Source organism: Sinocyclocheilus grahami, unplaced genomic scaffold (genome assembly GCF_001515645.1).
Source record: "Sinocyclocheilus grahami isolate Dianchi unplaced genomic scaffold, SAMN03320097.WGS_v1.1 scaffold239.1, whole genome shotgun sequence".
NCBI lineage: Eukaryota > Metazoa > Chordata > Actinopteri > Cypriniformes > Cyprinidae > Sinocyclocheilus > Sinocyclocheilus grahami.
Genome location: NW_015505418.1, coordinates 575,897 through 587,182, shown reverse-complemented (window position 1 = coordinate 587,182; position 11,286 = coordinate 575,897). Strand labels below are relative to the sequence as shown.

Genomic DNA, 11,286 nt, shown 5'->3' with positions numbered 1-11,286 from the left:
ATCTATCTATCTATCTATCTATCTATCTATCTATCTATCTATCTATCTATCTATCTATCTATCTATCTATCTATCTATCTATCTATCTATCTATCTATCTATCTATCTATCTATCTATCTATCTATCTATCTATCTATCTATCTATCTATCTATCTATCTATCTATCTATCTATCTATCTATCTATCTATCTATCTATCTATCTATCTATCTATCTATCTATCTATCTATCTATCTATCTATCTATCTATCTATCTATCTATCTATCTATCTATCTATCTATCTATCTATCTATCTATCTATCTATCTATCTATCTATCTATCTATCTATCTATCTATCTATCTATCTATCTATCTATCTATCTATCTATCTATCTATCTATCTATCTATCTATCTATCTATCTATCTATCTATCTATCTATCTATCTGTCTATCTGTCTGTCTGTGTGTCTGTCTGTCTGTCTGTCTTAGACACTCTAGCCTTTGAATAATTGCATTTTGACTCAAAACTGAGACAGTTACTGAGATATACCAATTTTGACAACAACTGCAGGTGATAACTAATAACTAATCCTTAATATATATATTCTACATTGTACTAGGCAATCACATGTATCCTGTTCCCAAAGTGAGCTTAGCCTGCTTTTGTTGTTGTATTCTTCCTCTTCCTCTTCCTCTGGCCCCATAGTGATAGGCCTAATTTTATTTTATTTTCCACGAGAGGTGAAGGCCATGCGTCGCTCAGCTGCCAAATCACGGGCTGATAAAAGCCGCACCGATTCTGTCGCAGTTAATGCTGCTCCTGCAGTCCAGCCCATTGAGACGGTGGACATTGTCCCGGGACGCCTTACCGAGTCCAGCTGGACCAGCATGCTCTCCCAGGAGGAGGGTGAGGAGGTAGTGGCAGACATTATCGCAGAACTGATAGAAGGAGTGATGGACAGATGCTATCAGGTGTATCTAAAAAGACAGGTGAGCGGAATTATACGTTTTAGAGTGTACAATGTGTAATCATCCAGACAATGCTATTTTAGTATCATTAAATGACTATTAGGGTTTTATCAATAATTTTAATTATTTTAAATTGTCTGTTTTCATTTTAATTTTAGTTAAAATTTTTGTTGTGTGTTTTTGTCAGGTTTATTATTATTAGCATTATTATTTTTTAAATATTTCGACATTTAAGTAACTTTCATTTCAGTTTGAGTTATTTTAGGACATCAAGTGAAGCTGCATATTTAATTTTTGACAGGAATGAAAATGAGATTGAAAAGAAAGAGATGTACAGTGTGTTCAACGGATTGTACTGTTGTTTAACAACACAATGACTATTCAGCTGATGAAACATCTTTCCAAAAACTTAAACAGACATTAAACAGCTTTGAAAGTTGTGAGTTTTGAAAATGACATTTGATTTAGGACCACATACAATGCATGCCATTATAAAACCTTAAATTATAAAAGTCTATCCCTCACAGCGTTGTTTTCATCCATGTAAAATTTAAAATGCAGTCTACGCTGATTAAGGCCTTTATATTAATAGCTTATTTACACTCTTAGAAATAAAGGTACATAAGCAGTGCCTTTTCAAAAGGTACACCTTTCTACCTAAAGGATCCGTATTGGTACCTTAACTTAAAGGTGCGTATTAGTACCTAAAAGGTACAAAAGTGTACCTTTTGAAAAGGTACTGCCCCACTGACAGCTTTTGTACCTTTATTCTGAGAGTGTACAATGGAAAAGTTTTATGAGGCATTCATTTAGCTCATACACAAACTTCCTGCCCTCAACCAGTTGATACCCTTCTCGGTTTGGTGGGCACAAAATAACCTGGTGGAGACGCTTGAATGTCTTCTCCTGAGGAGAGATGAAGGGGATGATCCAGAACATGAACTCTTTTGGCAAGAGGATCCAGAACCTCAGCGCTGTGCGATTGATTCTTGGGCTGAAGGATGTGTACCTGTGCTTCATGCTGCTCAGGAATAGCACAACACTTTAGTGCAGGTAAGAAAAAGCGGAGTTTAGGTGCTAGGGGATCGGGGCAGTGACATTCTCTGAATTTGACGTTCAAACACCCATCCTTTAGGATGACTTTCTTAACTTGTTATATTTTAGGTTTATATGACATCCAAACAACCTGAAGTGAAAGGACTGGTGGACCAGACAGAGGTTTGATACGTCTGACCCAAAATCCTGTTGCTCAAAAATGGTCATTTGTTAACCTAGAAATTAAATATTATTTGATCAAAAAATGCAGTAAAACGGTAATATTGTAAAATATTATTACAATTTAAAATAATTGTTTTCTATATTTAAAAAAAAATGTAATTTATTCTTGTGATTGCAAAGCTGAAACATTAATAATAAGAAATGTTTCTTGAGCAGTGATATATGTGTGTGTGTAAATATACTGTATATATCTATATATAACTTTAAAATATTATGGTGGTAGATATTGACTGTACATAATGTCTCAACAGAACTACACCACCTTCAACCTGCTTTGGCTCAATACCAATAGAGGGATGATGCTGAATTAGTAACAGACCAGAACAGTGTGAACCAAGACTGGTATAAAAAAACATAAAAGCTTATAAATTATAATAAATAAAATAATAGCAAAATGTACTGGAGTTTCTCCGCTGCGGACAATGTAAAGACATCTTATTGCGTTCTTTTTGCATTGAGTAAATCAATGCCTTGTCTGGATTTTTTCTGTGACTGCAATAATAAAGAGTTAGACTTAATTCATCTTAGATGTCTGTGTTATAGTGATTCTTTTTTTATGTCCGATAATTTTTTGCAGCCAGATATTGTAGTATTTACTAGCTGGGGAAAACTGGACCACATAACCAACCTACGCTGTTAAATGAAATGTACTGCCAATTTTCTGCCAGGTCATTAACCCTAAAACACAACACAAGTGCAAAATTCTAAATTCCTTCATATTACTACAGTACATTGTGCCCTTTTTATGGATTTTGACTGTCCACACTAATCCAGAAAAAGTAAATAATGCACCATCACCCAATCACTCTTCTGTTTTAACCATCAATTCTGTATTTCCATCCATTCATCAAGTAATGCAATCAACAGGAACAACAGTTTTCATGGGAACCTCACTGGAACTCAGGGAAAATAAGTCACTGTGGTTTCATGTGTTTTTAAATGCAGACATATACAGTATACAAATATCATCAGGGACTGATGAATATTCAGTAAACAAAATCATATTTATTACATCCTCACACTGTGGACTTTCTGAAACCCCATTTAAGAAGTGTGGTGAAATGTATACGTGTGCTATGAGCAAAATTATGTGCTTTGAGTTGTTTTGACACGTCTGAAAGAATTTTTTACATTTGTGGATAGATCCTATTGCTGTTCCGGTCCCAGAAATCCAGACGACAAGAAAATTGGTTTAATGGTTTTAAAAGACTTGCTTAGCCTGCCTCAGATCTCATCTAAAATTCCCAGTTTACACCAGTGAAGTTGACACTTAAAACACTTTCAAAATTAATATTGAATTACAAAAAACAAAACAATTATATAAAAACTTAAAATGTTTTAAATATCCTGAAAAGATGTATTCAAAATAGAAAACAGTTATTTTAAATTGTAATAATATTTCATAGTATTACTATATTTTTGCATAAGAGACTACAGATATTTACAAATCTTACCAACCCCCAAATTCTCTACAGTCACAAACATTACGGATTAAAACTATACAAGTATAATAATTAAGAAATTGTATTACTTCAATGTGTTCTTTTATTTGAGAGACAATATCAATATCATTATTTTTACAACAACCCTTGCAATGGGGCGAATGTAACATTCTGACTTGTTTGATTAAATACAATATTATCAGGTCTTATTCAGTGTAAATATTTCTATATTTTAGGTACTATTACCATTGGCACATACATGGATACATTTCTTATCCCAAAAGATGTTATCAAGGAAAATGTTACAATTGCCCCCACTCTTCACACCTTTCAAGATGTTTGTGCTGCCTATCAAACTAACAACAATATATAAGATAATTATTAGTTTTGGAACCATTATGCAGTAGTATAACCTTCAAGCAATTTCAACCACACCAATTGGATTGCACAACAACCTCTGCTTTTAAACAAATCAGCTTTAGCCTCAATCATTCATCATTTCAACCACAAGATGTCGCTGCAAAACCATAAACAGTCCTCATATAGCACTCGGTTACAAAATGTGCATTAGTTCAGCTGTGGAAAAACAACCTCATGATTATTAACTGCATGATGATTTTATACCTGAATATTCATGCAACTAAAGGCCTGTGGGGACTGGAGTGTTCTTGGAAATGGAAACATTCGGTTGGAAAAACATAACCCGACTTTTCTTTACAGTGATTAAAGACATTCAAGTGAACTAAACAGAGATGTGTAGGGAAAGACAACCATCCCTGCTGAAAAAAACCCCAGCGGTTGCTGGTTAGGTATGTTTTGAAGCATGGCTGCTGGTTTGAGCTGGTTTAAGCTGGTCCTTAGCTGGTCGTGAGCTGGTTTATAATGGTCAAAACATACCTAACCAGCATATGCAGTTTTCTTGAGCAGGGATAGCGTCACTGCTAGAAGCTCCTCCGGCTTTATGCTGATAGACTTACATGGAATTTGACAAATGTATCAATCTCGAGTTTATATTACCACACAGACCTAGAATTAAATGCTAGAAAAGTTCCAGCCAAAATAAATCACAGATGCTGGTTCCACGTCAATGGAAAGGATGATATGAGATTAGAAGGATTTTGGGTAAAATCATAAAAAGATATTCATGTAGACTGTGATCTCAGCATTGAGACTCTGATCCAAGGGCTGCTGTCTTCCTTGGCCTTTGGCTGCCAAAAATAAGAATGCAGTACAAATGTAAAATGCTTTTATTCCTCCTGTGAGAGTAAAATTAGAGCTAGAGGGTCTATTAAGGGGAATTTGCAAAAGACGTCAACGACACCTTCTGCTGTTTTATTCTGTTCCCGAAGAACAAAAAAGATGTCCCAAAAAGTCTAAAGAACAACTGTCTGCGTTCAGCCATACCTGAGCTGTTCCGATCATTACACTCTCTCATGACCTGATTTTCTAACTCTCAGTCCCCAGCGGTAACGAAATTGTTTGGAAATGCCTTTTTCTGCACGGTGGGGATCTTTTAAAAACCTCTTTCCTTGTTTTACTAATTAATATGACAACTAAAAACTAATAAAATGAATGCAGCGATTTCAATATTCATAAGGATTCATTTTTAGGTGTCGTCAATATGTCAGTTTTGTACATTTAAATGCTAAAAATACGTAAGTATTTGTACGTTTAGAGGCTGAAAATACATACGTATTTGTACACTTTAGTGCCTGTAAAAACGTAAGTAAATGTACGTTTTATAGAACCACATTTTACGTAAAATACATACGAATTATCATGAGATCACGTTGGACAGACACAGTGATAAATATGTGTTTGCAGTACACAAGTCACGGTTAAGACAGCTGAATCCACTGTGATGTCTCTCTCTCTCGCTCGCTCGCTCGCTCGCGCACACACACACACACGATGCGCAAAACTCCGCATTTGAACAGTCAATAGCAAATACTTAAACTAATAACAAAACAGTAGCTGATTCAGAAGCACCAGATTGTCATAGCAAAGTCAGAATTACCTCCTCTCCTACGTTCACGAAACGGTCGTCCATAAAATGCATTGCTGTTCTGTTGTAAATGATCTTAAAGATTCCTAAATGCATCTACTTTCGGACGGACAAATAAAGTGCTTTTGCTTTCGCACTGAAACACACAGCGTCTCCCTGACATGGCTGCTTCAACACTAACTGCGGTTACTGAAACCACGCTTTCTTTCTTTGCGTGCACATTTGGGTGGCATTATGCAAATATTTCCACATAGTGACCTAGATATGTGGGGGCGTGTTAGAACGAGCCGTTTTAGGGGGGCGTGGCAGAGTCTTAAATTTGATAAAGAATATCTCTTTGGTTTTGAGACTTTAGACTTTGCAACTTCAGGGACCTTATCTATGCACAATCAGCTTGTAACACTCCAAAGAGAAAGGAAAACTTGAAATCGCATCATATGACCCCTTTAAGAAATGCCAGCCGGTGAGTCATCTCTTCTTTCTCTAAATGTAAGTGTAGAGGATGTACAAAACATTTCTTTGACGGATCAATTACTTTTTTAGAAAGCCCTTCACCCAAAAAAAAAAAAAAAACCTCTTTCACAGTCAGATGTAACTCAACATCAGAGAGAAAGTGGAAAAATGTAATAACATTGAAAAGTTTAATTATTTTGAGATGTTAAAGGGGTGGTTCATTGCGATTTCACTTTTTTAATGTTAGTTAGTGTGTATGAATCGCGATTATGTCTTCTAACGATTCTAGTGGATTCACAAGTTTCAAAATCAATGTTCTAAAGCAGCGGTTCTCAATAATGTTCCTCGCGTCCCCCTGCTCTGCATCTCTCTCTCTCTCTCATTGAGCTCAGCTCCAGCAATGAACTGTTACAATTATACTCTTATTTTCACATAGCTATGAGAAGCGTTAAACATGGATACATTTACTACAGCCGTACTGTATTAAAGCTTTAATCAGAATAAAACCGTATATTAAAAGCTAACATAAGCAGTAGCATTTACAAATAACAGCATATCTAAAAGTATGAGACAACAACAAACAAAAAACATAGGCCTACCATTAAAAGCCGTGCTTGCACAGGTTCTGCACGATCCTCTTCAATAATATCCTCTGCTTCTCAATCGGGCTCAAGCTGATAAGCAATATTAATAACACCTTTGTTTACAAAATGCTGCTGAGGAGAGGGGCGGGACGTTTAGACACGCACTAGAGGTGGTTTAGCCAATCACAACACACTGGGCTAGCTAACCAATCAGAGCCCATCACCTATTTCTGAGGGAGGGGCTTCATAAAAGAAGGAAATGATCAGTGTGTTTCTCAGAGAAGGGACAAAGCGGTGTGGAATAAAGGTAAATTATGTGAAAAATAATGCGTTATTAAAAAAACGAAGCATTAACACATGTTAGACTGCACCCCACAAACACAATCAAGCCTAGAAAAAACCCCACTGAACCACCCCTTTAAATGATTTTGAAATACCAACAAATAAGCAACCCTATAAAATACTTTTTATACCTCATCTGTTCTCTTCAATTCATGCTAACTATAGATCATCTATGTAGGTTGAAAACCTTTACCTGTTTTGTACAGTCTTTGGATCTTTGTTCTTGACTGTGCAGTGAATATAGCACTTATTACATTACGGTTGCAGTTTATGTCCACTATTTTTTCCTCATTCACCTCAGACCGCAGCAAAACCCTTTTATCAAGTGAAGGTTGTCAAACAGAAAACTGTAATTCTCTTTGGAAGCCTTCACATAATCAATGAATAAGATACTGAAAGCGGTCAGATGGCAAACTAAACCAATAATTGGATTTCTTCATTAATCAAATCATTGACTTGTAGTGCAGTCATTAAAGATTTAAAAAAATGTTCTGAGAGCATGTGTGATTTCTGTGTGAAACAGAACTGCAAAAATAAAGTCTTCAAACAGGTGTCCCGAACACTTCCCCTGTTTATTTATTTATTTTTTGGACAAAGAGACAAATTATTGTTAACTAACACTATTTTTTTTAAATTATTATTTAAATTGGGCTTAAAAAATATATAAATATATTTATAAATATTTTTTAAAATATATCTTCTAAATATAATTAGAAATGTTGCATTGGCAACTAACAAAAATAAAATGTTTAAATTGAAGTACTAAAAATTATAACTCAAAATATAAAAAATAAAAGATAATCTAAAATATTAATAAATAATAGTACATAAATAATATTAAAATAACAATGAGCCACAGTTGCTGTGTTGCTCAAAGAAACACAGCAATGTTTTGTCAGCAGCACAGCCACCTACCAATGGCTTACTTACAATATTTGTCTTTGCATAATAAGCTGTGATAAGAAAGAAGAAAATATTTCAAAATCACCTTTATTTACTCTTGTAAAAGAATGCTTTGTGTATCATTTTATTTTTATAATTGCTTCTAATGTTGCTTCAGCTATCTAACTATCTTATGAAATATAACTAATGATTTGGCACAGTTTATATAGTAATTTGCACTGAAATGCCATTTTGGTCCTTTTAATAATAAACATTTATTGTTTGTTTGTTTGTTGTTTCTTATGCTGGCTACTGTTAAATATGTTAAGGTGTAAAATGACATTATACGAACAGAAAACACATTAACATTCTTGTCAGCAACATTTATCACAGAATAAACATGGTACAAGACAGAACAGAGGCTTTGTTTGGGACATCTACTACCATTCTTATATTATTGCTGCTGTGTATAGTATGCAAAACTGTGCATATCCATAGAAGTGTCTGTAATGTACTACCTTGCATTTCCATCTTTCTTGACAGCCATTCAAAAATTAGCTGTGTGTTCTGCCAATATATATATATATGTGTGTGTATGTGTGTGTACACACACACACACACACACACACACACACACACACACACACACAGACGTCTGGTTTGATATCATTGTGGGGACTCTCCATAGGCGTAATGGTTTTTCTACTGTACAGACCGTATAGTCTATTGCCCTACCCTACACCTAAACCTACCCCTTACAGGAAACTTTGTGCATTTTTAGATTTTCATAAAACTTAATTCTGTGTGATTTTATTAGCTTGTTTACCCGTGGTTACCTCAATTTAGGTCCCCACCGTGACACAAGTCCCCATGAGTCTGTGTATATTCAGGTTTAATTCCCCACCAGAATAGAAAAACAGGTACACACAATTGCTCAAAAGTTTGGTATAATTAACATTTTACCAATAATTATTGCCAAAATTTTAACAGCAAATCAGCATGATTTCTGAAGGATCATGTGACACTGAAGATTGAAGCAATGGCTGCTGATAATTTAAAGGGTTAGTTCACCCAAAAATGAAAATTAGCCCATAAATTACTCACCCTCAAGTCATCCTAGGTGTATATGACTTTCTTCTTTCAGACGAATCCAGTCGGAGTTATATTAAAAATTGTCTTTGATCTTTCAAGCTGTTTAATGCCACTCAGCGGGTGTTGCATGCATCAATCCAAAAGAAGTTAAATAAAAAGCGCCCGTCCATAAAAATCGATGCGTTTTTGTAAGAAAAATATCCATATTCAAAACGTAATAATCACTTTAATGTAGCTTGCACTCACTGTTGTAAACGGAAGCAGTTCCGGGCGGATGACGTATGAGGTCAGCTTTGCGCATGCGCCGCTCAGAAGTGACGAACGTGGAAAAGCGCCCGTCCATAAAAATCGATGCGTTTTTGTAAGAAAAATATCCATATTCAAAACGTAATAATCACTTTAATGTAGCTTGCACTCACTGTTGTAAACGGAAGCAGTTCCGGGCGGATGACGTATGAGGTCAGCTTTGCGCATGCGCCGCTCAGAAGTGACGAACGCGGAAGCGCAGCGGAGAGATCAAAACAAAACAACTGTCACTAATTACAAGTACAAAACGAGGATTTGTAAAGAAGAATGTCGGAGGATTTCGATTTCTTTTTTTTATGGATAGATGCTTTTTATTTAACTTATTTTGGACTGATGCATGCAACACCCGCTGAGTGCCATGAAACAGCTTGAAAGATCAAAGACAATTTTTAATATAACTCTGACTGGATTCGTCTGAAAGAAGAAAGTCATATACACTTAGGATGACTTGAGGGTGAGTAATTTGTGGGCTTATTTTCATTTTTGGGTGAACTAACCCTTTAAGAACGTTTTTTGTCAAATTAATTAAAAATGAATAAAGATCTGTTGGAAGTTGTATTTTCAGTATTTGAAGTGCTACTACTTATTGTTTGACACATTTTCTTGGTTTTTAAAAAGGTCTTAAATTTACCCTCATAAAACTCTGATAAATGTGACAATTTCACAGAGATGAAACGTACAGGACTGCTTCATTGATATTCCGTTGGTTTCTGCATCTGTGTTCAGAGGCCGATCAGTGCGCTGTGCTGGGGCCATCGGGACTCGCGTCTGTTTCTCGCCAGCGGCCCAGCGCTGTACGTGCTTCGCGTCGAACACCGGGTCGCCAGCCTGCAGCTGCTGTGCCGACAGGTGATCGCCAGCACGGTACACGAGGAGAAAGATGTGGCCAAGCTCAGCATGCCCTCTCGTCTGAGCACATACGTGTCCTCTGCCTTCGCTTCTACCATTAAGGTAGAAAACTTCCAGATTACAGGCAGTTGGATCTTGTTTTTGAAACTGCTGGTTGTGTAATACGTTCATACCATCATTCCCATTCTTCCATTTGTCTTTTTTTCTGGCGCCCTTTCCTCACTTCAGCCCCCCATCCCGGATCCCAACAACATGCGGGACTTTGTTAGTTATCCGACATCAGGTAACGAGCGTCTGCACTGCACCATGAAGCGCACCGAGGACAACCCTGAGGTCGGCGGCCCTTGCTACACCTTATACCTGGAGTATCTGGGGGGGCTTGTGCCTATTCTGAAAGGCCGTAGGATTAGCAAACTTCGCCCTGAATTTGTCATCATGGACCCAAAGACTGATGGGAAAGCAGGTGGGGTTATACAAGCAAAGTTTTGGCCAGAATGCCACACAGGTTTAGTTCCTCGTCGGCTCACATTGTTTCTCATCACAGATGAAGTCTATGGAAACAGCTTCTTCCCCTCTGTGATTGACAGCTGCAATTGCTCAGACTCTAGTGACATTGAGCTCAATGATGACTGGGTTGGAAAGAAATCACCAAAGATCTCCAGAGGGAGCAAGTCTCCCAAACTTCCCAGGTACTGCATGTTTTAGATGCTTGATTAGTGGAACAAGACACTGTATTGCAGCTGATGTGGCTATGCATGAATTTCATTGATGCACATTTTAACCTGCTTAAAGGGATAGTTCACCCAAAAATGAAAATGTGATGTTTATCTGCTTACCCCCAGGGCGTCCAAGATGTAGGTGACTTTGTTTCTTCAGTAGAACACACATGAAGATTTTGAACTCAAACCGTTGCAGTCTATCAGTCTTATAATGGAAGTGGATGGGAATCACGGCTTTGAGAGTAAAAAAAAACACACAAGGAAAAGCAAATTAAACCCTGCAGCTCGTGACGATACATTGATGTGTAAAGACACAAAACGATCAGTCTGTGCAAGAAACTGTACAGTGGTTTTGTTTGTTTTTTTTTGTTTTTTTTACTCCC

At 36.6% G+C, this 11,286-nt stretch overlaps 1 protein-coding gene and 1 long non-coding RNA gene across 2 annotated transcripts; both read left to right on the top strand.

Moving 5' to 3' along the window:
- The first annotated feature begins 1,976 nt into the window (after positions 1-1,976).
- On the top strand, positions 1,977-2,708 carry LOC107597843 (uncharacterized). Its single transcript, XR_001610500.1, has 3 exons — positions 1,977-2,004; positions 2,116-2,169; positions 2,481-2,708. It is a non-coding gene; the product is annotated as an uncharacterized lncRNA (long non-coding RNA).
- Positions 2,709-10,002: 7,294 nt separating this feature from the next.
- Positions 10,003-11,060, top strand: LOC107597860 (tubby-related protein 4-like). Its single transcript, XM_016289051.1, has 4 exons — positions 10,003-10,286; positions 10,413-10,647; positions 10,729-10,873; positions 11,027-11,060. Exons 1-4 carry the CDS (start codon positions 10,233-10,235, stop codon positions 11,040-11,042), a joined length of 450 nt encoding a protein of 149 aa, XP_016144537.1. The 5' UTR covers positions 10,003-10,232; the 3' UTR covers positions 11,043-11,060.
- The last annotated feature ends 226 nt before the right edge of the window (positions 11,061-11,286 follow it).

Excerpts from the sequence above, each read along its gene's own strand:
- LOC107597860 (XM_016289051.1), top strand. The coding sequence starts at position 10,233 with ATGCCCTCTCGTCTGAGCACATACGTGTCCTCTGCCTTCGCTTCTACC. Across the intron at positions 10,287-10,412 it reads CCTTCGCTTCTACCATTAAG|CCCCCCATCCCGGATCCCAA; the intron begins GTAGAAAACTTC and ends TCCTCACTTCAG. Across the intron at positions 10,648-10,728 it reads AAAGACTGATGGGAAAGCAG|ATGAAGTCTATGGAAACAGC; the intron begins GTGGGGTTATAC and ends TTCTCATCACAG.